Source organism: Terrapene carolina, unplaced genomic scaffold (assembly GCF_002925995.2).
Source record: "Terrapene carolina triunguis isolate 2854851 unplaced genomic scaffold, T_m_triunguis-2.0 Scaffold231, whole genome shotgun sequence".
Classification (NCBI taxonomy): domain Eukaryota; kingdom Metazoa; phylum Chordata; order Testudines; family Emydidae; genus Terrapene; species Terrapene triunguis.
In genome coordinates, this window is record NW_020664582.1 from 4647542 (window position 1) to 4671898 (window position 24357).

Here is a 24357-nt window from a genome sequence, read left to right on the forward strand (position 1 = left end):
CTCCTCCTTCAGCCACGTCGGTGCCGCGCCATACTCCCACAGCACCTGAAGACCCCCCAGGTGACAAGGACCCTGGGTCTTCGCAAGCAGGTGCAACTCTTGAGCCAGCACCCCATGTGGTACTAGCGCCATAGTCTGCCCCGAATAGGGCAGACGTACCCGAGCCAGACTCCAGAGAGCCTGAGGGTCAGGAGGACCTGGTCCCACAGGCCTCATCATCCTCTTAGCCAGATGAGGCGGTGGCTGGCACCTTCACTACCACACTCCCAATAGGGTGCACCAGGACCACCTTAGGAGGGTGGCCCAAAACTTGCATCTCCAGGCTGCGGAGGTGCCAGAAGACTCGGCCCCAGTGGTGGACATTGTTGCCCTGGAGGGTCCTTTTAGGGTAGCCTTGCCCTTTATAAAGACCATACAAAACACCACAAAGGTGCTATGGCAGACCCTGGCCTCCATACCTCCCATGGCCAAAGGGGTGGAAAGGAAGCATTTTGTGCCGCAGAAGGGGTACGGACACCTTTTTACCCACCCTTAGCCTGGAACATTAGTGGTGGAGGCGCAAACCACAAAAAGCGGCAAGGTCAACCGGGTCCTGCCCGAAAGTCGCGGGACGCTAAGAAGCTGGACCTTTTTCGGCCATAAAGTCGACTTGCTAATCAGCAAGCAGTGCTCAGCCCTACGCCTTCAATTCCTGGAGAGCACTAGCTAAGTTCCCAGAATTGCTCCCGTCAGACTCACGCCCGGAGTTCGCAGCACTTCTTGAGGAGGGCAAGGTGGTGTCAAGGACTTCCCTCCAGGCCGCCCTAGACTCAGCTGACACTGCAGCTCGGACCATGGCCAGGGCAGTCGTCATGAGATGGAGTGCCTGATTACAGGTTTCAGGCATACCCCCGGAGGTCCAGAACACCATTCAGGACCTGCCCTTTGACTGTGCGGGCTTGTTTGCCGAGAACACGGACACCCGCTTGCACAGTCTGAAAGACTCGAGGGCAACATTGAAGGCCCTGGGAATCGACACTTCCACACCCCAGAGGAAGCCCTTCAAACACCAGCCCTCCCCTCTCCCTCCTGCTTCTACTCCGGACCCCCGAGGCAGGACTCAGCCAGGAGAAGGGGTAGGAATAATAGGAGGTGCCAGTCGCAGTTCTCCTCAGGCCAAGGTCAGGGCTCATCCAAACAGCCCCCGGGGCCGACACCTAACTTTGGAAGGTGCGCACGAGGACAGAGCACCAGGACTCAGTCTGGATCCTTACCCTCCCTTTGTAAACCGGCTATCCCACATCTACCGTGCTTGGTCCCAGATCACAACAGATCGCTGGGTTCTGAGCCTGATGGGGTGGGCTATTCTATCCAGTTCTGTTCCCACCCACCTTCCCCGTCCCTCTTCAGGGACCCTTCTCACGAGCAACTCCTTCTCCAGGAAGTGCAATCGCTCCTCGCTCTGAGGGGCCATAGAGGAGGTTCCTCAGGAGTTCAGGGGCAAGGGATTTTACTCCCGATATTTCCTTATCCCCAAGGCCAAGGGTGGACTGTGACCTATTCTGGATCTGTGAGACCTCAATACATTCATCAATAAAGCCAGGTTTCGCATGGTCTCCCTAGCCTCTATCATTCCTTCCCTGGATCTGGGGGACAGGTACTCTGCCCTCGACCTGCAGGACGCTTACTTCCATATCTCCGTTATCCTGCCCCACAGACGGTTTCTTCGCTTTGCGGCCAGTGCTACCAGTTCACGGTGCTCCTGTTTGGGCTCTCGACGGCCCCCAGGGTGTTCACAAAGTGCATGGCACTCGTGGCAGCCTTCCTCCGTACCTGGACGACTGGCTCAACAAGGCCAAGACGCAAGCACAAGCAGAGGTGCATGTGGCCCTGGCCCGCACCATGTTCCTCAGGCTGGACGTGCCAGCAGTTCTGCTCCTTTCTGAACCACAGCCCGGGCTCCATTGTGGACGCTTTTCACCTCACGTGGATGAGTCACATGCTCTATGCGTTCCCGCTCTTCCCTCTCATACAGAGTCCTCCTCAAGGTCCGCCAGGACAGGGCTTTGTTGATCCTCATAGCACCGGCGTGGTCCCACCGGCACTGGCTCACCACGCTGTTAAGCCTATCGGTCGACAGACCAGTAACCCTTCCCTTATGCCCGGACCTCATCACAGCAAGCTCCAGCAGCCCAACCTGGAGTCCCTCCACCTCACGGTGTAGAAACTCCCTGGTTGAACCCGTTGGAGCTCCAATGTTTGGACTCAGTGAGAGAAGTTCTCCTGGGAAGTAGGAAACCTTCCACTCGAGCCACATATCTGGCAAAGTGGAAGTGGTTTTCTGTGTGGTCCCTGCAGAAGGGTATCCCACCGCAGGAAGCTCCAATTCCCCTAGTTTTGGACTACTTACTGGACCTGAAGCAACAAGGGCTGGCAATATTATCTATAAAAGTGCACCTGAGTGCCATCTTGGCCTTCCACCCAGGGGCAGCAGGTAGATCAGTCTTCAGAAACCCCACGGTGGGCCGATTCCTCAAGGGCTTGGACAGGCTTACCCCCACATGTGGCAGCCCGTTCCCCAGTGGGACCTCAACCTGGTCCTGTCCACGCTCACGGACCCTCCATTTGAGCCCCCGGCCACTTGCCGTCTCGCCTACCTCTCTTGGAAGGTTGCCTTTCTGGTGGCTATAACGTTGGCCAGAAGGGTCTCTGAGCTCAAAGCGCTTACGTCTGAACCCCCCTGAACTTTTACAAAGACCAGGTTCAGCTGCGTCCTCACCCTGCATTTCTACCCAAGGTGGTCTCTCGGTTTCATGTGAATCAGGACATCTTTTTACCGGTCGTCTTCCCTAAGCCTCATGCCACTGGCAGAGAGCAGATGCTCCATTCCTTGGAGGTCAGGCATGCCCTAGCCTTCCACATTGAACGCACAAAGCCATTTCGTAAGTCACGACAGCTTTTTATTGCAATCGCCAAAAGGATGAGAGGGCTTCCCATCTCATCCCAGCGCATTTCGTCGTGGATCACATCCTGCATTAGAACGTGCTAAGCCCTGGCCAAGGTTCCACCCCCGCCGTTGACGGCACACTCCACACGAGCTCCGGCTTCATCCGCAGCTTTCCTCGCGCACGTCCCTGTTCAAGACGTATGCAAGGCGGCAACGTGGTCTTCCATCCACACCTTCACGTCACACTACGCCATCGCCCAACAAGCGAGGGACGATGCAGCATTCGGCAGGGCAGTCCTACAATCAGCAACCAGGTGAACTCCGACCCCTCCTCCAGAGAAACTGCTTGGGAGTCACCTATTGGAATGGAAATGAGCAAGCACTCGAAGAACAAAAAACGGTTACCTGCCTCTCGTAACTGTTGTTCTTTGAGATGTGTTGCTCATGTCCATTCCAAATCCAACCCACCTCCCCTCTGTCGGAGTCTTCCGGCAAGAAGGAACTGAGCAGGCGGCGGGTCGGCAGTGTCCTATATACACCGCCACGAGGGCACCACTCCAGGGGGCTCCACAGCTGACTCAATGGGTACTGCTAGGGGAAAACCTTCCAATGATCGTGCATGTGGCGTGCGCACACACCTATTGGAATGGACATGAGCAACACCTTTCCAAGAACAACAGTTACGAGAGGTAGGTAACCGGGTTTTGTTTTTTTTAATTCCTGTTGACGTTCTTGGTTTTAAAAAAAAAAAAAAAAAGTTTGGTGTTTGGTTAAAAAAATTTTTTTTAAGTCCAAACTGAAAATTGTTTCCAAAACAACGTGTTTCTGGGGGTTTGCTGAAAAAACAAAGTTTTACACTAAAATGAAAATGTTCGTTTTGATTGAAAAGTCATTTTGCATAAAAAAAAAAAATGTTTCATGGGAAAAGTGACGTCCGGCTCTACTTACAATGTGTATCTGGAATACAGATAACTCCGTAAATACACATTAAATTGATAGATGACCATGTGAGAACATGAGATGCTTTTCCATTTTCCCTCTTCTAACCCAACTGCTTTTCCCACCTCCCTAGTGTTCCGCACTTTCCAAACTAAACGCCGAGGTAGCCTGCATTGCAGTTCACGATGAAAGTACCTATGTGGTTGGGACAGAGAAGGGGAGAATCTTTATGAACACAAGGAAAGAACTGCAAATGGATTTTCACAAGTTCTGCAGTAAGTACCCTCCTGGTGCGGGTTAGAATCCAAGTCCACGCTTGGTAACGAAGAGCACTTTTCACGTGATGCTGAGGTGAATGTAGAATGCTAGTGGCAAATTCAAATGATGTATTTGGTTTCCTTGCTACTTTATTGTGCGACATTCATTTTCCATGTGGCAAGGCCACTGATGGATAGCTTGGGCCCCTTTTCTGTAGTCAGCAGAGGCAGACTCTGCTGTTGGTCACGGCTTGCCTTTCTCCGTTGGTGGCTGTAGTGTAGGACTGTAAGCTCCCTGTGAGCTTGATTCTGTTTTACACAAGTGCTTCTTTGTGCCATGCTGGCCGTGTAAAGAGGCCTTCAAATGGATGCCGATTACATTCACTCTCTTTGAGGCCCGTTTACACTGCCATAAAGGGCCCTTAGCGTAAAGGAGAATTAGGCCCAGGGTGTTTATTGGTTAGGGGCACTGGCAAAACACTTACCCTGCATGGCATGAGAAGAAATGTTTGTTCTCTTCCCTTTCGATCCCCACCATGACCCCGTGCAAGTCGGCCTGCGGAGTGGCGAGGTCCCCGGGTGGAATGACGATGCAGGCGCTCTTGAGCATGCTGTCTTGGTCCCCATCCCAGAGGCTCAGCAAGACACTAGCATCGGCAAGGGAAAACCTGCGGGCAAACGGAGAACCAGGCGAAGAGAGTGGGAGATAAGTGTTACGCCATCCTCCTCTGTCTGTGTTATCTGTGCCAAGGCCCAGCATGTCCTTGTAAACCACCGTAGCAACTGAAGAGGTGACATGGACACTGGGAAAGCAGGTGACCCCTCCCAGTCTTGAGCCAGCAGACCCAGCCACAGCCATCTCTCCTCCCCCCACCTCCCCGGAGGTCACTAAAGACTCAATTCCTTCCACAGACCTCTCTAGCAGGGTGTAGGCAGCACTCCTGTTGTGTTGTGATTCAGCCCCCGTGGAACTTGTTTCAGGATCATAAGAGAGACATTTTCCTTTGTTAGTCTCTAAGGTGCCACAAGTACTCCTGTTCATTTTCCTTTCTCTTTCTTTGACACCATGGTCAAATAGAGCTAATCTTTGGGTCCAGAGGTTAAAGAAATGGCAGCCCACTCCAGGCCTGCTCGGTGTAAGGGTTATACATCGATGTCTCTCCTCAAGTGATCGAGGTCACCATAACACTGAGGCCTGGCTGAGATAGGTGGCCTGAGGTTTCCTGTAAGCCTCTTGCCTTGTCTCCGTATGTTTCAAGAGCTGCATTCACAGGGTGCAAGGACCTTAGGGAAAGGCTCTGTCCTCAGGACCAGAAAAAGGTATCCTTCTTCGAATGCTGTAAGGTTTTGGGCTAGACTGTGTCTGTTAATTGCATGTATAGCCCTGGTCTTGGAAAGCCAGCATACGGGTAAAACAGTTGGTGGCACTAGCCCATTTCAAGAATGACTAGGAATAGCTTGCAGTGAGACTGGCAACTTACATTCATAACTCTGCTAGACACTAGAATCATGGTCTCAACAGAGACGCTGGTTTTATGGCTCATCACAACAATTTGTAACCTCCTAATCCTCCTCTGTCCTCTGATTGCAGAGGGGTTAATTGCCCACTTCATTTGAATTGGTTTCTTGCAACATGTGTTAACCCCTTCTGCGTAACGTTCTGTCCCATGTTTTGTTTAGCTGTGACACTCTGGTTCCCTTTCCCAGACCTGAAGAAGAGCTCTGTGATTCTAAAGCTTTTCTTCCACCAACAGAAGGTCGTCCACGACTCCAGTAAGAGAGATTTCCCTCACCGTCCTTGTCTCTAAGAATAGTTTTGTCCTAAGCTACTTGAGCTAGGAGAATTTCTGGGCGAGGTGCCGTATCTATCACAAAACAATTCTGCGCTTTTCAGTCAAAGTAGGACTGAGGACATCCCCTGTGCTCGCACCAAAGCCGAGCTCACTGAATCAGAGAATTGTTCTCCTTTCCTCCTTTCTGCTCCAAGCCAACACAAGTGAAGAGAAAACCTGGACATAAATGAAAGCCCTAAAGATCTATCCAAATTGGACCAGAGAATTCAGCAAACCAAACTCCCTATTTGCTATCACAAGTTGGAGAGGGGAAAATATTCAAAGATTTCACAGCTTGATTCTCAGCAGCTGCTTTCTTAGAATCTTATAAGGCCAAGACATTTGCAGTTGGGAACCTTGAGAGCCACAGTATGGTGGCCACAATCTGCTGATGGTAACTTTGATCCGTCAGATGCCGCCTTCAGGAGGTGTGTGCTACGTGTTCTGGCGCATGAATGGACTCGCTCCTGTGGAGACGCGAGAACAGAATTATGTTCTATCACTATTATCTTCTTCCTACCAGAATTTTCTTTGCCACTAGTCACATCCCATCAGTGCCAGGTCAGTGGGCATGTCTTAAATTCGAGAAGAAAATTTCTCTTATCAGTCAATTTCTTTTCTCAGAGATTGCAAGTCCACTAATCTGGATCCACCCTCAGTTTCAGTTTTTGGGTGTTGGCCTCTCTAATCGGACTAAATTCATAGATTCATAGATTCTAGGACTGGAAGGGACCTCGAGAGGTCATCGAGTCCAGTCCCCTGCCCGCATGGCAGGACCAAATACTGTCTAGACCATCCCTGATAGACATTTATCTAACCTACTCTTAAATATCTCCAGAGATGGAGATTCCACAACCTCCCTAGGCAATTTATTCCAGTGTTTAACCACCCTGACAGTTAGGAACTTTTTCCTAATGTCCAACCTAGACCTCCCTTGCTGCAGTTTAAGCCCATTGCTTCTTGTTCTATCCTCAGAGGTTAAGGTGAACAAGTTTTCTCCCTCCTCCTTATGACACCCTTTTAGATACCTGAAAACTGCTATCATGTCCCCTCTGTCTTCTCTTTTCCAAACTAAACAAACCCAATTCTTTCACCCTTCCTTCATAGGACATCATGTTTTTAGTTGCGTGCCTGGTTTATTACCTTAGAGTTTCACAGTTAATGTTACGATCAGTACTTTGGCTTTCGGAGGACTCTGGCAAACAGGAAGTGGGCAGGCCAGTAGCAAAGGGCAGCTCATGACTGACGGCTCTGTACGCCTCTGCACACTGCAGGGAAGGGACCCAACTTATCCATGCCAGATCGGTGGATTTACAATCTCTTAGAAAATAAATGGACAGGAAAGAGACATTATCCCTTTCTCTTGCAATGCCAGAGAGAAGATGAAATGGCAATGCACTGCCAGGCAGTGTCGGTAAAGGAGCAAGGTCAGTGCTTTCCTTTCTCAAGCCAGTGGAGTGCAAGCATATTGCAGAGGCAGTGCAGTTTATTGCAGGGGACAGTTTGCCAGCTGATCAACTCCCCACACCCTGCCCTCTTTCTCGTGCCATTTCCTGCAGGGGCCTTTTTCCAAACGTGGCTGCTCTCCTGCTCTGTCCTCAGTGGCTTGAGCATTAGCCTGCTAAACCCAGGGTTGTGAGTTCAATCCTTGAGGGGGCCATTTAGGGATCTGGGGCAAAAATCTGTCTGGGGATTGGTCCTGCTTTGAGCAGGGGGTTGGACTAGATGACCTCCTGAGGTCCCTTCCAACCCTGATATTCTATGATTCTTTACCTATAGGTGAAATGCTGCCGCAGGTGATGCAAAGGGCAAGGATTGTGGAGGGAAGGCAATGTAAAAGAATGTACTGGTGGCCAGCGTCCGCTGCTAGGACGAAAGGCCTATGAACAGGAAACCTAAATCTCCTGTCTCTGAGCCCATGATCACCGTGGCGAAGGATGTCTTTGGCACACAAGCTAGTGCTTTGCTCTCACTTTCTCATCTCCTTGCAAAAACAAGGGAAATGCCTGGCGGGAAGAGTTCAATTTGTTTGTCTCTCCTAGGGTGGCCTTACAGGGAAAATAATTGTAAGAGAACAGGCCGCCGTTCTGTATGACGTACAACTTGTTAGTCAGTGAGGCAAGCCCTCCGGTCGCTACTAGGGTGGTGTGAGGGCGCTCGTTAGAGAGTCAGTCACTCTTCCTCTCCCACAGCTGCGAGAAGATCCCACCACCCACGCTGAATGTTCCAACCCAAGACTGAGACCAGCCATTCCCTCCTGGCTTTTGGTGGCTCAAGGCGCAGCCCCATCCTGTTGCCCATCTCCCATGATGCTGCTAGTCTCAGTTGCGCTACTTCTGATGCACCCAAAGCCTGATGCTGCCGTGTCCTGCCCTGACGTGATGCTCTGCCCCCAGTGCTCCTTGTGCAGTCTTGAGTGGTGAGGCAAGGAAGGGGCTTGAAACATGAGGTAATCTGTTCCTACCATCAGCACACAGCCGCTAAACTCAAACCATTTGTCCCTCTGCTGCTGGATTTTTGAAGTAGGACATATCCTGCCTGGGTCTGGAATGAGCGTCTGTGCCGCCTCACGACTAATGATGGTTCCAGAGGGAGATAGGAAGTCAGACACAAATGGAGAGCAGATTTTTTTTTTTTTTTTTGCACGTGCTGGCTGCACTAAATACTAAAGTCTCGTGTAATAGAAATTAGGTGGCAAAAATAAACTGTGTGTGTGTGTGTGTGCGCGCGCGTGTGCCTGATGTTGATGGAAACTGTATTTGTGCTTAATCCGTTGGAGAAATTGCTCAAGAACAGTTCATGCTCGTGAAAATATTAGCCTTATAAAGCTGCCAGGGTCAGCGTCTGCTTGGATTATTCCCTGCCTCTGTGCCGGCTGTACCAGCAACGCGTGCCTGGGGTCTAATCTAACTTACGCACTTGGCTTTGTGGAAGATTTCTCCCTTCCTCTATTGGTATTCTCTCTTTCTGGGGTGGGAAGGCTGAGATCTGTTTCACTCTGGTTTATTGTAATCTGAGAAATCCACCTTTTGATAACTATCCGTCTCAAGCTTTTTAATTTGGCAAGTGAGCCTTCACCTGGCATGAGGCATGTAGAAAGAGGTGCAGGTCTACATCCCATTCACACCACGTATGTGGACCGATTCAGAGGTGAAGCGTAATGTAGAAGGTGTAAAAAATAGGATGGTCTGGAGTAGGAAGCTAAATGTTCTATATTAAAAGACCAAATGGGTCATTCTGTGGTTCCCATTGCCTGAAGGCTGCCAGTGAATGTGTCTATCAATCATAAATAATAAACTACTGTTGTATTAGGTCAAACTGAAATCTACCTTATAGAGGCAGCCCAAGGCACCTGACGTTTAATCTAAGCTTTTTCTCCCTTCCGTTAAATTTCCTGTGTTGTAAAAATGGAACCATAACAACTGGTACGAAATACAAAGTTTTGATGATGGGGTTCTGACTGCACGGCAGATGCTTGAGATGGGGTGAAATCTGATAACTGCCTTGAATTTTAAAGGGCCAAGGCTTTTCTCCACTAGAGAAAGCTCTTCCAGCTGGCAGGCATTGTAAAGCATCCCTGAACATGCCTCTGATTTATAGTCTAGTTGCCCCATTAGAAAGGATCTAAAATAATCTAAAGCAGACATCACTGAAAGATAGAAGAAGCCTCTTCTCTACTGAGCAGGGTTTCTGAGCACACAGACCTCACTTGAGCACGCTCATTTAGCACAGCCTTTCCTGAAATACTATGGGGAATTGGCAATTATAAAGATGAATGTCCATAAAAGAGAACTGATGTCTAGTCGGGAGGGGAGAGCCTTAGAAGGGTGTGACCTTTAAATGACTGCTTAGCAGAAAGAACCGAAAACTTTTCAAGTGAGCATCTCCCCCCACATCCTTCCCCGCCCTAATGAAACTGTCTAGAACGTATTGTAAACAAAAGGTGTTTCTTGTGTCTCGAGGAGAGATGCAGGCTGCCCACCCCTTCCATCATTGCAGGGTGTGATGTCCAGGGGCACTGGCAGATTCTCTTCCTTATTTCCCGTTCTCTCTGCCCTTCAAGAGTCTCGGCTGTTCTCTCTCCTGCTGAATGCAGGCTAAGGTTGTTCATTCCTCAATGTATGTAAATGGAGTGGTAAATGTTGCTGTGGCTATCCGAGGTGGCCAGCATTTGCTAGTGGGTGCTCACACCGCCCAGCATGGGGCCCATTGTGTGCCGTGGTATTGGACAGTTGGATTTGCCCTTCCCACTCACTCCCCGCCAGCATCACTTTACTTTAAAGTGCGGAGCAGTTAATGAAAGGCAAATTCTCGTTGAAAAATCAGACCCATGCTTCAGAGACCAAAGGAGTTTGTGAGACATGTTGCTGGAAGAAACGCAACAAGCAAAGGGCCAGTTCTCCTCTCGTGTACAGCAGTAGAAGCAGGGAATAATCAGTGGAACTACATGCTGGTGAGATCAGAATCCATCCCATGGATGAGGCCCTCCCCACTGGGGACTCAGACATGGCCCTTTGCTCTGGGCTTAGCACATGGAAGGGGCACTCACTAGCAGGAGGAAGACTTTAAAGGACCTTGCTTTGTTCAATATCCGCTTCTTTGGCCCGATGGTCACTCTGGCCTGAACCTTCTCGAGCAGAGTTGATGGACTTCAGAGAAGCTGCCTCTATCCGCCTCCCCACATCCTGGTTGGAAGGAGAGCTATTGTGATGCGGGATCTTGAGTGTGAAGGTAAAGTTCTGGGGCTCAGAGAGGCCCCTCCCCCACCTATTTTCATGTAGCTCTACTAGCCGAGTCTTAGTTTTATGCAGGCCTTGCACCTGCACTATTGAAGTCAAGGGGAGTCTTTCCGCTGACTTCACTGGGAGCACAAGCAAGGCTGTATTACCACATTCCCCTGGTTAGGGGCTCCTCGGGTCACTGCTGAAAACAGGCCGAACTCCACTGCGGTCAAAAGAGAAACATGCTGATTTACACCAGCTGAGGATTGGGCCCCAGGTCTTCTGCTTGGCCTGGGATGAGATGGCTGGTTGTGCAAGCCGAATTTCTGGAGCAGTTTTGAGCTGATTGAGATGAGGACTGCAGGGGAAAAAGAAACAGTGCTTTTGTGGGTGGGGGCATTGTCCGCTCAGTCTGTACGGTGAGTGTGTGCCTCCTGGATTTGTACGGCCGCATTTCTGTCTGACGGCTTTCTCATGTCAGAAGTTCCTCTGGCAGCTAAAAACTGCAGCAGGTGTGTTGGAAATAGCAGATAAGACTCTGAAAGCTCCTGATCGGTCTGTTCCAAATCCTGGTGTGGAATGTGGAAGCCCAGCATGCATTCTGTGCTCGCTTTTGATGGTGCAGCTGTTAACCCTGGGACTTCAACACCATTCGAAGTCACTGACGCCAGCCTAAAAGAAGAGAAGGGTATAGAAGGAGAGAACCTTTACTCCAGTTTGTGATGAGCAGCTGCGGCATTTCTTAGCAGTTAAGCAGGTGCAGTATTTGCCAGCAAAGAAAGGGCAGCCCATGCCTCAGAGGAAAAAACCACTCAGGGTTGCTGCAGAATGCTCACCGAGCTCAGGAAGGCAGAAGAGACCCAGACAGACGGTGCAAACAAAACTGGCAGGTGCTGACCTGAGGAGCTGGTCTTCCCATGCACATCACTGAGGTACTTTCTGTTGGATGACTTTGGAATTGTGCTAGGCTTCTACGGAGTGTTTTGAGGCTTGGCACAGCTTGATCGGAGCGATAGCAGACAACTTGAGAGAGCTGTAAAATGCAGCTGGAAACATTAAAGTCTGTTCTAAGTTAACTTCATGAAAAGCTTCTTTTTTTGAAACAATAAAGGCTTGAACATCAAATACTGAGGAAGACATGAAAAGGTCCTGCTGTCTGTTGGCTTTCTCCCCATATATAGCTACACATTCTCTTCTCCCCACTTCCTATTATTCTAGTATCTTCTAAGAAGATGGAAAATTACATTTCTTTTCCTACTGGCTTCATCCTTTTCCCACTTGACAAGTATTGAGTGCTTCTAGGGTGTGCGGATGTGTATGCACGCACCCCTGGTGTTTTTAGGGGAGCAGAGACACTTCTTGTGTCACCTCTCTTTGTGCGTCCGTCTCCTGGGTGACCGCCCTGGAGAAGGTACTGTATCATTAGTACTATTTATTATTTATAGTATGGTAGTGCATACAGGCCCCATTGAGATCAGGGCCCCATTGTGCCAGGTGTGTACACACATAGTAAGAGGATGGTCCCAACCCCGAAGAGCTTGCCTAAGACAAAACATAAGGAAAGAGTGGGAGAAAGGAGGTGTGGAACTGAGGGATGGACAAATGAAGTGACTTGCCCAGGCTCACACAGAAATGAACCCAGGTGTCTCGAGTCCTAGGACTTGTCTTCATGACCACGTAGAGTGGCAAGCTGTGGCCTAAATCTACCCCATTCTAGCCCGATGTGCGCTAAATGCCCATGTGGACCCTGTTGCTGTGAAACAAGAGTAGATCCGAGTACACTAGAGAACTGGGCGATAGAGTCCACGTAGACAGGTAGGGTAGATTTATACCCCGGCTTGCCACAGACTAAATGTTTGTGTGGACAAGCCCCTTGTCTAATAACATGAACGTCCTTCCGCTCCACGGAACAGTTCTGCTTTGGCTGAGGAATGGATTAAGTGAGTGTAAAGGGTTTTTTTCCCTCCAGTATCTCTTATTTCCGATCCTGTGTCTGCAGGAATGTGCTCATCTCTCAGGCTTATGTTACACTAACGCCCGCTGCAGAGCCGAATGGTGCTCAGGTGTGTGTGAACCTCCCATTTGTTTTGGTGCACTAAACAAAATGGCGTCCGCCTCTTATAATCATTTGTTATAGTCTCGTTGCCAGAGTGACACCTTAATTAGTTTGGATTTATTTAGATTCAAATCAGTAAGATCCCCAAACCCACCACTCCAGGCACCCGGCCGCTTTGGCTAGAATCACAGTCCACAGCCAGCAGCACAACGCTCCTTGCACCAGCTCATGTAATGGAAAATAGGTGGTGGTCCGAGAGTCCGATGTCCGCTCTAACCTTGGTTACTAAAATGAGAGGGTGGTGAGTGGCTTTATCCGCACTAGCAATCTCCCCCTGTACTGTTCCCACCAGGCCTCCTGGTGATGGGCAATGGGGTGAGCACTAGCACAGTCAGTACTCCAGTGTTCAGTGGCCTTTTTCTCCCAGTGTTGTCCCGACCTGCCTGCGCCCGGTCTCCGTTGCTGTGTTCTCTCTTGTTGCCATCATTGGAGCTGCACTGGGATAATTAATTAGCAGGAGATTTCCCAAAAATGCAGACACTGCTGAAGCGTCTCAGTGATGCTTCCCCCCCCGCCCCCCAATCCTTCCCAGGGTGTTGCAAGGATTATTTAATGTGTCCAAAGTGCTTTGAAATCCTCAAATGAAGAGGTGTCGTATCAGGCCTTGTCTGCATGTGGAAGTTACGCCGGCTCCACTTAAATAGGTTTAAAAACCAATTTAGTTAAATCGGCGCAAGCCTAGTGTGGACAGATTTATATTGGGTTGGTACGTCCCTCTGCCTGTACTGATGCTAGAAAAGCCTGTGTAATCCAGGCTTAAATCGATCGGCGAGTGGTTCTGGACCAATTTAACTGTGTCCATTTAGAATCGCACCTTTAGTTAAACCAGTGCAACTTTTGTGTGTTGACCGGGCCAGAGTGTAAATGTATTATTATTATTAGTGATCCCAAGGAAAGCAGAACCTCCGATGCTGAGAAGAGTCCTACGCTCTGTTATAGTGATGTTCATTGTGTTTACATGGGTCTGCTCTCTCTGCCTGTCCCATACTCCCAGACTGTTTGTGCTTTGTCACTTGCGTTGCCTTCCACGTGTTACTGAGCATCTGGGACTCTTGGATCGGAAGCAGCCCGCTATAACTTGAGCTTCATTCATCAACATACATTCTGGTTATTGCCCTGCTGCATTATCTGGCTGGTGTTTAACCACAGCTGGGTTTAAAAAGCAATAGCTCAGTTTCCTATTTGCATAGAGGATTGTTTCAGACAAAAGCAGAAGGGATCCATCAGTTCCTCCTTAAGCAATCAAACAGCATCCGGGCAGATCACTGGCAAGAGTCTGCAGAGTATGATGAAAGAATTAGTCCTTTGCCACCGAAAATCCCTCGTGAATAGGTTTAGAACGAACAGCAATAATATACTTGTGGTGGTTAATTTTCTGTGCATTGAGAGATGCAAGGAAATTGTTGCTGTAGATACGCTTTAGCTGAGGTTTAATGGGGGAAATTAGCAGGGAATCGCTGGTATTACAGAGCTGCGCAACGCTGAGGAGTAAGAAAGCTTTCAAGCAAGGGGGATTTGCTTTTCAGAAAAACGGAGGGCTAAGCAGATTGAACCCAGTGAAAAGAAGGACACTGGCCAATTAATCACAATAGTTTCAATGAAGCTGTGTGTGTAAAATCAGGAGAAGGGGCTGGCATATCCGGGATTGGGGCTGGGCGGGTGAGTTCTGGCCCTTTCATAGTTGGAGGGGGAGAACACTGACGTTCTGAACCTTGCTTTGTCCTACGGTGGTGGCTGGACTCTTTTCAGGGCTTCTGCCTAGAGTGTGGTAGGGGAGGACGTGGGATAGGGAATGGATGTAGCAGGGGCGTGGGAGCTGTTTAATATTTGTACGGTGTAAGGTATTGTTTAAGTCAATGGCACTGAGAGGCTCTCTGTCTTCTATGTATTGGAGTTTCTTTGCCTGGCTTCCTATGCTCTTGTAACTCCTCCGTGGCTTTTTGGAATTTGCAGGATTTTCTGTCATTTACAAAAACCAAAACCAATCCATTGGGGGAGAGAATCATTTAAACAAACCTTAATGCAATAAATGAAGGGGGCTGTATGGTCTCTGTGATGTAGAAAGTGACATTGCAGGTGCCTTCTTGCAGTCCTGCTTCAAAGTGCCATGCTACTGACTGATGTTGCTGCTTTGGTGGTTTGCAAGGCCTTGTCTACACTCTGACAACTAGGGTCTCTAATTGTCCATTGGTGGATGGGCTAGTGTAGATAGGACTTAGGTGACCTTACCACTGTGTCCTCTAGACCTGCTCTGAGCAAGGTTATCGAAAGCCTGCGTCCTGCTGTGACACTTTCATGGAGCTCCCAGGAGTGCGGGTCACCTTGTTAAACCCCTCCTTCAGCGAGAGAGAGAGGTGCTGGTATTAAACTGGGGGATGGCTCCCTGTCTCCCCAGTCTGCTAGCTACCCCTGACAAACTTCTCAGAACTCTGCCAGCCTTTACTGTGCCTTGCAGGTAACACTTGGTGCACCCCAGTTCCAGAGCCCCCTGGAAGAGCGGTACCTTGCGGTATCCAGTCCCTGGATACACATTAATTACCAAGTCTGCTGCCTCCAAAGAGACACTGTACTCACCAGCTTTCTTGCTTCCACTAAGAATTCACACTTTGTGATAAAACAAAGAGAAGTTTATTTACAAAGATAGAGGTTCAAGTGACACTGAGTACGAGTAAAAACAATGAGGAGTCCTTGTGGCACCTTAGAGACGAACAAATTTATTTGGGCATAAGCTTTCGTGGGCTGTAAGGGTCTAGTCAACGAAAGCTTATGCCCAAATAAATTTGTTAGTCTCTAAGGTGCCACAAGGACTCCTCGTTGTTTTTGCCGATACAGACTAACACGGCTACCACTCTGAAACCTGAGTAAGAGTAGTAGAAACAGGTATGATTACAACTAAAGCAAAAGTTATAACATGCTTCTAAGAGACTAAACGTCGCTTTAGCAGGCTGCAATCTTTGTCTGTTACATCTCTCACCTAAAGCGACCTCTCAGCATCTCCAGTCCCCTGGGCCAGGATCCAGCTTTCCAGGATCCAAAATGCACTGTTTGTTTTGTTCCCTCCGTCATGGACCACCAAGGGTTCCCTTTCCTCTTCCTTATAGTCCAGTCAATCTTTGAAATGTATCCCTTTGCCGTGTACCCCTAGACAAAGTTCTTTTCTCCTGCTCTATGTTCTTTGGGGTGCTGATGCCAGATCGTCTTTCTCATTCTCCTTTTAACTTGCTTTTCCTTTTGAGTTAATATGCAAATGAAACTTGCTTTGTGTTGAGTTACACGTCTGATTTACATTGGAGAACGCAGCAGACGGGTAAATCGACATTCCGTTGTCTGGGAAAAAATCTGTTTATTTGCCCTGCCTGGTTACATAGTTTAAGTGTATTTTTAGTAAGTACATATTTCGTGAATAATATGCGTATACGCATCCCGCAATGCTTATGGTGGCCAGTAGGGGATAAGCTTTTGACCCTCTACGTGACATTGTTTATGGATAAATACTGTGACAACAATGTGTTAGGTGTAGTGAGTTTGTCAGGGCTGATAGGAGTTGCTGTTACATGACAGTAAACCCTTTGTCACTGGGCATTGAGAGGCTCCACAATAGCATTTCCACCATAGCTACCACCAGCCGGCCAGCACTCATAGTGGAAAGGTGGGGAAATTTCCCCAAAGCTGCTGGATGCGCAATTCTTGTTAATTTACAATGGGAACTGGGTGTCCAAATCCCCTAGGCAGATGGGAAAATCCCATCCTTCGTGGGTAACTTATTGTCCCCGGATAGTTGTGCTCAGATAGGAGTAACGTGGTGCATCTGCATTTTGCTGCCCTTCTGCTCAGGGATGGATTTGACTACTAATGCTGGGTTTAAGTGGTGTGTAGGGTACTGAGCAGCCCTTCTGGCCTGGGGACACTGTGGGGCTGAACATCCGGGGAGCTGAGCGGCTGCAGCCATCATTGATTTTTTGCTGGAATTGCGGGCGCTCCGAGCTTTTGAAAACCAGGCCCTTGTTGTTTTAAAGCGGAGTCATTTGGGAGCTCGCTGCAGAATGCTTGACAACCAAAACAGCCAGTGACCTTGAATCCCCAGTGCACGTCATGGTCCATTGAGGGCGATGGGGGAACCACAGTGACCAAAACCCTCCCCTTCCTCCAGGCACTTCCACTTTCTCTTCCTTTCTTTTTTCTTTTCCTGCAGGAGGTCAGCAGAGGAAAGAGCAGGATGCAGACTTCCAGAAGAAGGCAAAGGACTGTGGCCGGAGCATCCCGAGGGTCTCCCCGCATCAAGGATCAGACGTTTACCTACTCAGGAAGATGGTAGAGGAAGTGTTTGATGTGCTTTATAGTAAGAATCTTCACAATTCCATTTGGGTTGTTTTTGAAGGGACTGGTCTCACCAACGGCTGAAGGCCTGTTATCACCCTGACACGCTGAGAAACTGGGCCTGTATGTACTTGTGGCTACATCTTTCCACCCTGCTCTGATCTAGCCATTGCATCGTGCTCCCTCTTGGCCTCGATTCAGCACAGCACTTAGCACATGCTTCGCTTTAACTTTAAGCACATGCTTAAGTCCGTCCTTGTTTAGCAGATCACTAACTAATCCCTTTAGAAATCTGCCCCTGTAAGCACTTGCTTAAGTCCAATTGACTTAAGTGCTGGGATGAGTAGGGATAGATTTAAACATGTGCTTGGGTGCTTTACTGAAGCTGGTTCTCAGAGCCCAATCCTGCACCCCACTGAAGTCAGTGGCCCTTTTGTCACTGGGTGAGTGCAGGATCAGGCCCTTAAGAGATTATGAAGGGAACTTTATAGCCTTATAGACACGGAGTGTACATCATGTTGACTCCATTGAAATCAATGGGCCTAACTGTTAACGTTTTCCTGTGCAGAAAGGCCCTAGAAGAGACTATTCCACGGCTCGTTAGCTAAATGTGCCAATGAATAAATTAGTGTGTGTGTGTGGGGAGACGTCCTTAGAAATTCTGTCCCTGCAGCATTCTCAGACCAATGCTGTGCTCCCAGCAGATTTTTAAAATGTGGTCTTTATCCCTAATGTGGCTTTTAAGGTGGTTTTAGTGCCAAATTTGACTTTTGAAGGAAAAAGATGATTTTCCTAAGAGCCCTGCAACCTGAGCTCCGAGACGCAAGCTAGTTTCATTCCAGCTCATACATCTTCCCCGGTAATAAAGATGCCGCAGTTAAAATGTAGCTGACCACAGTGTTGCTGATGTAACCCACCGATGACTGTGTGTGTGAGAGGTCTCTCGCTGTGCCTGATCCGCGGAGCATAGGAGTTGTTACAGCCCTAGCTAGGGAGCTTTAGCTCACGCTGTAGCTGTATAGGCATTTAGCTCTGGAGGTCTCGGGTTCAAATCCTAGTGTTGGTCAAGATGGTGGCAGTTGCACATGCACAAAACCAGACAGGCTTCCGGCTCACCTTTCTATAATCCGGGCTGGACCAACAGTAGTGAGAACACATTTGTGTTAGCAAAATGAGAATGCACCCCAAGATATTCCAGCAGAGTGAAATTTGCCCCTTGCCAAGAGCCAATGCAAGGGCTTACGCCACTTTCGTCCCACTTAAATCCTCAGTCAGGTTGAAATAGTGCCTAGACAGTGTGTTGGCCTTCTGCACAGTGGCAAATTAGACCCACTGAGAAATAGTTGTCTTCCTGGTGTAGTCTCAGATTCGAAAGTTCTGGCCCCATAGACAGCCACGGCCCAAGCAGGGTTAAATGGAAGTTGGTTGCTGCACAGGGGATTACAAATATTGCCCAAGTATATATTGGAAACTGGTCCCAACTCAGCTGAGAGTTTGCAGGGGAGTCCACTAAGTCTTGGAAGAGCAACGATAATCCCTAATCCACTGACTCACTTTGTGTCACTTCACATGCCTTTGAATGCTTGTTTTACAAAGAAAATGCATTGCTTGCCTGAAGATGAACAGGGGACTGAATCTCAGCCCTTAACAGTGAAGGTCAGATTTGTTGTTGTGTTTATAACTTGGCATTTCGATGGTGGTTTTGCAGTCCGTTATCTAGAATCAGTTCAGGCTTGTTATTATTTGTTACTGTGTAGCACCCAGAGAGTGCTAAGTGCTTTGTAGCCAAGTAAAGAGACCAGTTACCTGGGTTCTGCCACTCGTCTGCTGGGGTGACCTTGGGCAAGTCATTTTATTGCTCTGTGCCCTATCATTAGAAGTCAAGGTTTTAGAAATCATTTAATGGATTTGGATACCACGTCCCATTACAATGGGTGTTCAGATCCTCTCCACGGCTTTCAGATCGCAGCCCAAATGGACACTGTAGGGAAGGGCAAGTGAACGAGCAGTGAAAGTCAGCACTCGCCTTGTTAGATCCCCAGGTGAGAGAGGGGGAGGGGAAGAGGGAGAATATGAATGTACATAATAAAACATACCTGTTTGAGGGTCAGTTTGGAGGAAATGTTTTACGTTTTCAATCCAGCACCCATGATGGTGCATGGACACATTTTTTAAGACTTAATGGGGACTGGAGTATGGCCTAGTGGGAAGGGCACTAGACTGGCATTCTAGAGACCTGGCTTCTGTTCCTGCCACCAGTCTGTTGGTTTGACCTTGGACAAGTCATTTCATTGCTCTGTACCTCAGTTTTACGATCTGTAGAAATGGGATCGTGATAGTCACCTCCTTGTGTGAAGTGCGTAGAGATCTACTGGTGCAAAGCACTGTTAGAGCTAGCTGCTATTATTAGTATTTATTTATTATTTTATTTATTAGTGTCTAGGGCAATGGAAGGAAGACTTGGGTTTGATTCCTGGCTCGGTCACTGACCTGCCGTGTCACTTGAGCAAGTCACTTCCCCTCTCTGTGCCTGTTCCCCCCCCCCTCCTCCGCCCCACCTTTTGCCTGTCTTGTTTCTTTAGATTGCAAGATCTTTGGGGCAGGGACTGTCCCTTGCCATGTGGTTGTACAGCGCTTAGCACAATGAGGTGCCAATTTTAATTGGGGTCTCTACGTGCTACCCTACTGCAAATAATGTTTGGCTGACTGTTTAGAAGTGGGGTGCATCAGTAATTTACAATGTCTTCAGTGGCAACGAGGGCTGTTCTGAAAATCAAGCTGCAGATTTTTGTGTGCATCTCTGGTGCGCAGCTGTCTGTCTGCTAATCTTCGTGCCCCCTGTGAATGTCCCTTTCTTCAGACTATAACCGGGGTGTGTCCAGTTCCATATTGACTACAGCAAACTATGCTGAAGATGGATGCAGAACCTGGCTCTGTATCCTATATCTAGAGGTCTGTTTGAAATTAACAATTCTCTTTCTTCCATTTTTATCCTTTAACGAAAGTTGCCTCCTATCAATGAGGATGAAAAATAACAGAAAACGCTCGCTCAAAAGAATCCCAAATTCCCTCTGGAGCCCAGTAATCTCTTCACCAACAGAATGACTGATTACCATGGAGTTCTATTAATCAGACATTAATGATTATTATTGTCTCTCTTTAGTTAAAGCGTGAGCCTCTGCTGGGTTTGCTGAAGGTCACTTTGAAGGTAGCACATTCCCCACGAAAACTTGTCTAGGCACCTGCAAGCATCTAGCCAATAATTGGTTGCTATCAACATTATTTGCTTCTTTCTTCCTGTCCTGGGGAAGGAGAGGGGGCGATATGGGGAAGTGAAAATCTGCTGCAGCCAGTGCACTGAGGCAAGGAATCAATTAGTACTTTTCAAGCGAGCAGAGAGTGTGCTCACAATGTTGTGGTTCAAAGGTTTGTTTTGAAACTTCTGTTATGGAGTTAATTAAAATGTTATCCATCCAAGCTATAAGGAACACTGATTGCTTGAGCAAGTCACACATCATTAGTTGTGTTCTTTGAAGCAATGCTCTGTGTTGAAGAAATTACTTTTAATAAGGACTCGTTGACAGTGCCACGAGGTTTCCAGGATTTTGTAAAATCAGCTACAGGTTAAAAAATGATTTAAATGAAATAGATCACATAAAATCCCGCAACTAATTACAGACCTCTAAATCAGGGTTTCCCCTGCGCCAGTGCAGTGACATGGATCGAAATACCACAAAGAAGAATGATGAACGAATGTACTGTGGGCTTTACAGCCAGATGTGCTGCACTTTTACATGCATCTGGAAGCTGAGTCACTGAGTAATTCATGGTTTCAGAGTAGCAGCTGTGTTTTCTCTGTATCCACAAAAAGAACAGGAGTACTTGTGGCACCTTAGAGACTAACAAATTTATTTGAGCATAAGCTTTCATGGGCTAAAACCCACTTCATCAGATGCATAGAATGGGACATTTAGTAAGAAATATATATACACATACAGATAACATGAAAAGGTGGAAGTAGCCATACCAACTGTAAGAGGCTAATTAATTCAGATGAGTTATAATCAGCAGGAGAAAAAAAACTTTTGTAGTGATAATCAAGATGGCCCATTTTAGACTGTTGACAAGAAGGTGTGAGGATACTTAACATGGGGAAATAGATTCAATATGTGTAATGACCCAGCCACTCTGACCGCTATGCTTACCTACATGCTTCCAGCTTCCATCCAGGACACACCACACGATCCATTGTCTACAGCCAAGCTCTAAGATACAAAGGCATTTGCTCCAATCCCTCAGACAGAGACAAACACCTACAAGATCTCTATCAAGCATTCTTAAAACTACAATACCCACCTGCTGAAGTGAAGAAACAGATTGACAGAGGCAGAAGAGTACCCAGAAGTCACCTACCACAGGACAGGCCCAACAAAGGAAATAACAGAACGCCACTAGCCATCACCTTCAGCCCCCAACTAAAACCTCTCCAGCGCATCATCAAAGATCTACAACCTATCCTGAAAGATGATCCCTCACTCTCACCGATCTTGGGAGACAGGCCAGTCCTGGCTTACAGATAGCTCCCCAACCTGAAGCAAATACTCAGTCTCTAAGGTGCCACAAGTACTCCTGATCTTGAGTAATTTATGTCCTTGCGCTGCTGTTTTTTCCTCTCCTGCCTCCTGCAACGAGTGCCTGATCTATTGGTGTCTGTGGTTCGGGTCAGGCTCAGAATTTAATTTTTTCAGGAGAGAGGGGCTCAAGGTTTTTGAGAAGTGTTTAGTGATTTTGGGTGCCTCCATTTTATGTCTGCCCAGCTTGAGACACCTTTAGAGGCTCCTGGTTTCCAGACAGTGCTGAGCTCTCATCCTTTGAAATCAGGCCCCTGGAAGGCATCTCAGATTAGGCACCTAGACTCGCTCGTCATTTTTGAACATCTTGGTCAAGTTGCCTACGTTCTCCCTGGTTCTCAGCCTTTCCAGACTACTGGTACCCCTTTCAGGAGTCTGATTGGTCTTGGGTACCCCCAAGGTACATATCACTTAAAATCTACTTGCTTACAAAATCAGACATTTAAAATACAAGTGTGTCACAGCACACTAGTACTGAAAAATTGCTCACTTTCTCATTTTACCATATATTATCAAATAAATCAATTGGAATATAAATATTGAACTTGCATTTCAGTGTATAGTATATAGAGCAGTATAAACAAGTCATTGTCTGTATGCAATTTTAGTTTGTACCGACTTCGCTTGTGCTTTTTATGGAGCCTGTTGTAAAACTAAGCAAATACCTAGATGAGTTGATGTACCCCCCGGAAGACGTTGGTGCCCCCAGGGGTATGCGTACCCCTGGCTGAGTATCTCTGGCCTAAGGTGACCTTTGTGACAATGGTCGTTTTCCACTGCCAGAGAAAGAGGAGCAATTTGTTCCCTGCTTCCCACTGAGATATTGCGGGAAGAGGTGCAGGGATATTTTTGTGCAATTCTCTTATTTTGACATTGGCTATTGAAGCAGGAGTAGTGTTGTGGGTAAAGCCATGGGACCAGGATATACAGGTTCCATGTTCACTGCTAATTTGCAAGTCAACGAACCCTTCTGGGCTTACCTGTAAAATGGGGATCATGGTATTTCCTTATGTCACAAGCAGTATTGTGAGGCTCAGTGCATTGACATTTGTAAAACATATTAAGATTGTTGCAAGAAAGGGGTTACTTGTTCATTTTGATTTTTTTTTTTTTTAAATGAGAAACTAAGACACAAAATGGCGCTAGGCAAAAGAGTCACTTTCCTTTTTCAGGCAGGTGAAGTATGAATAAACATTGAGCCAAAAAGTAATGCTGGGAGTACTTTAATGAATATGCAAATGAAAATAAGTTATTAGCTCTCCTTCCTCACTAAGTAGACGATCTACAGTTTTCTTCATCATTCTCTTGTTTCCCAATGTATGTAAAGAACCTCTTCTCACTGCTTTTTATGTCCCTTCCTAGGTGTAACTCATTTTGTGCCTTAGCCTTTCTGATTTTGTCCTTACATACTTGTGCTCTTCTTTTGTACGCCTCCTTAGCAATTTGTCCGTGTTTCCACTTTTTGATGGAGTCTTCCTATCTTTCCTTCTCATTGGAGTAGTTGGCAGTTGTGCCTTTAATATTGTGTCCTTGACCAGTAGCGTAGCTAGCGGGGTGCAGAGGAAGCAGCCGCTTCCCCTCAGCAAATTTGCCAAAAGCGGCGCCTTTCCAAAGGCGGCCGGAGGAGCGAGGGGGGGTGCAGGCTGGCCGCCCGCAGCGCAGCCATAGTGGGGCGGCGGGCGCGTGGCCGGAGGAGCGTGGGGGGGGGGGGGCAGCTTAACATAACCCTCACACTGCCAAGCTGACCTGGGGGGAAATTCTGTCCCGACCCCAGATCTTGGGATTAGATGGACTCTGAGCATGTGTGCAAGCCTCATCAGCCAGGCATCTGTACTAGCTACTGATGAGACCCTTGCGCTGTTCTGCTGCCCACACCACAAAGCCAACGGTTGCTCCAGCCTGGAGCGCAGCATGTGGCCCGCAGTGCGGCCAACTGCCGCGGCCGGAGGAGCGCGGAGGGGGTGGGGCGCAGGCTGGCGGCTGGCAGCCGCAGGGGGACGGCGGGCACGGCCGGAGGAGCGGGGGGGGGGGGCAGCAGGTCGGCCGGGGGGGCCAGGGGGGGGGGGGGGGGGGGGCGGAGGGGCGGGAGGAAGAGCCAGGGGGGGGGCGTGGCCAGAAGAGGAGCCAAGGAGGGGTGCCTTTTTTATGTTTGCTCCCCCTCCTCTTAGAAGCTGGCTACGCCACTGTCCTTGACTAACTGCCAGCTCTCCTGAGCTCCTCCCTTATTTTCTTCCCATGGGACCTTACCTACCAGTTCACTAAGTTTGTTAGTCTGCTTTTTTTGAAGTGCCTTGTCCTTATTCTGCTGCTCTCACTCCTTCCTTTCCTTACCATCATGAAATCATCATTTCATGATAGCTTTCACCCAAATTGCCTTCCGCCTTCAGATTCAGAACCAGTTGCTCGTAATGAAGTCTGAAGTAGGTGTCCCCTTGTTCCTTCGTCCGTTTTCTGAAACAAAAAGTTGTCCTCAATACATTCCAAGAATTTTTGTGTTTTGCTACATCACTGTTCCTGCTCCTCTTCATTGGGGTTTTGAGAGACTTTATTAATTAATGTTTGTGAAGTGGCTGAAGAGCCATAGATAATGGCCACGTTTTGTTATAACAATATTATGG

At 48.2% G+C, this 24357-nt stretch overlaps 1 protein-coding gene across 5 annotated transcripts in view; it reads left to right on the top strand.

Annotated features, from left to right (window-relative positions):
• The window catches only part of GTF2IRD1 (GTF2I repeat domain containing 1), a 174956-nt gene that overhangs the window by 74662 nt on the left and 75937 nt on the right, over positions 1-24357 (top strand). For 4 of the 5 annotated variants that reach the window (XM_029912499.1, XM_024207724.3, XM_024207722.3 and 1 more), the window contains exons 3-4: positions 3999-4140; positions 16984-17130. In XM_029912499.1, the coding sequence (XP_029768359.1) occupies positions 3999-4140; positions 16984-17130 (289 nt within the window). The remainder of the gene's footprint in view (positions 1-3998; positions 4141-16983; positions 17131-24357) is intronic. The other variant, XM_024207723.2, reaches the window with a different exon arrangement.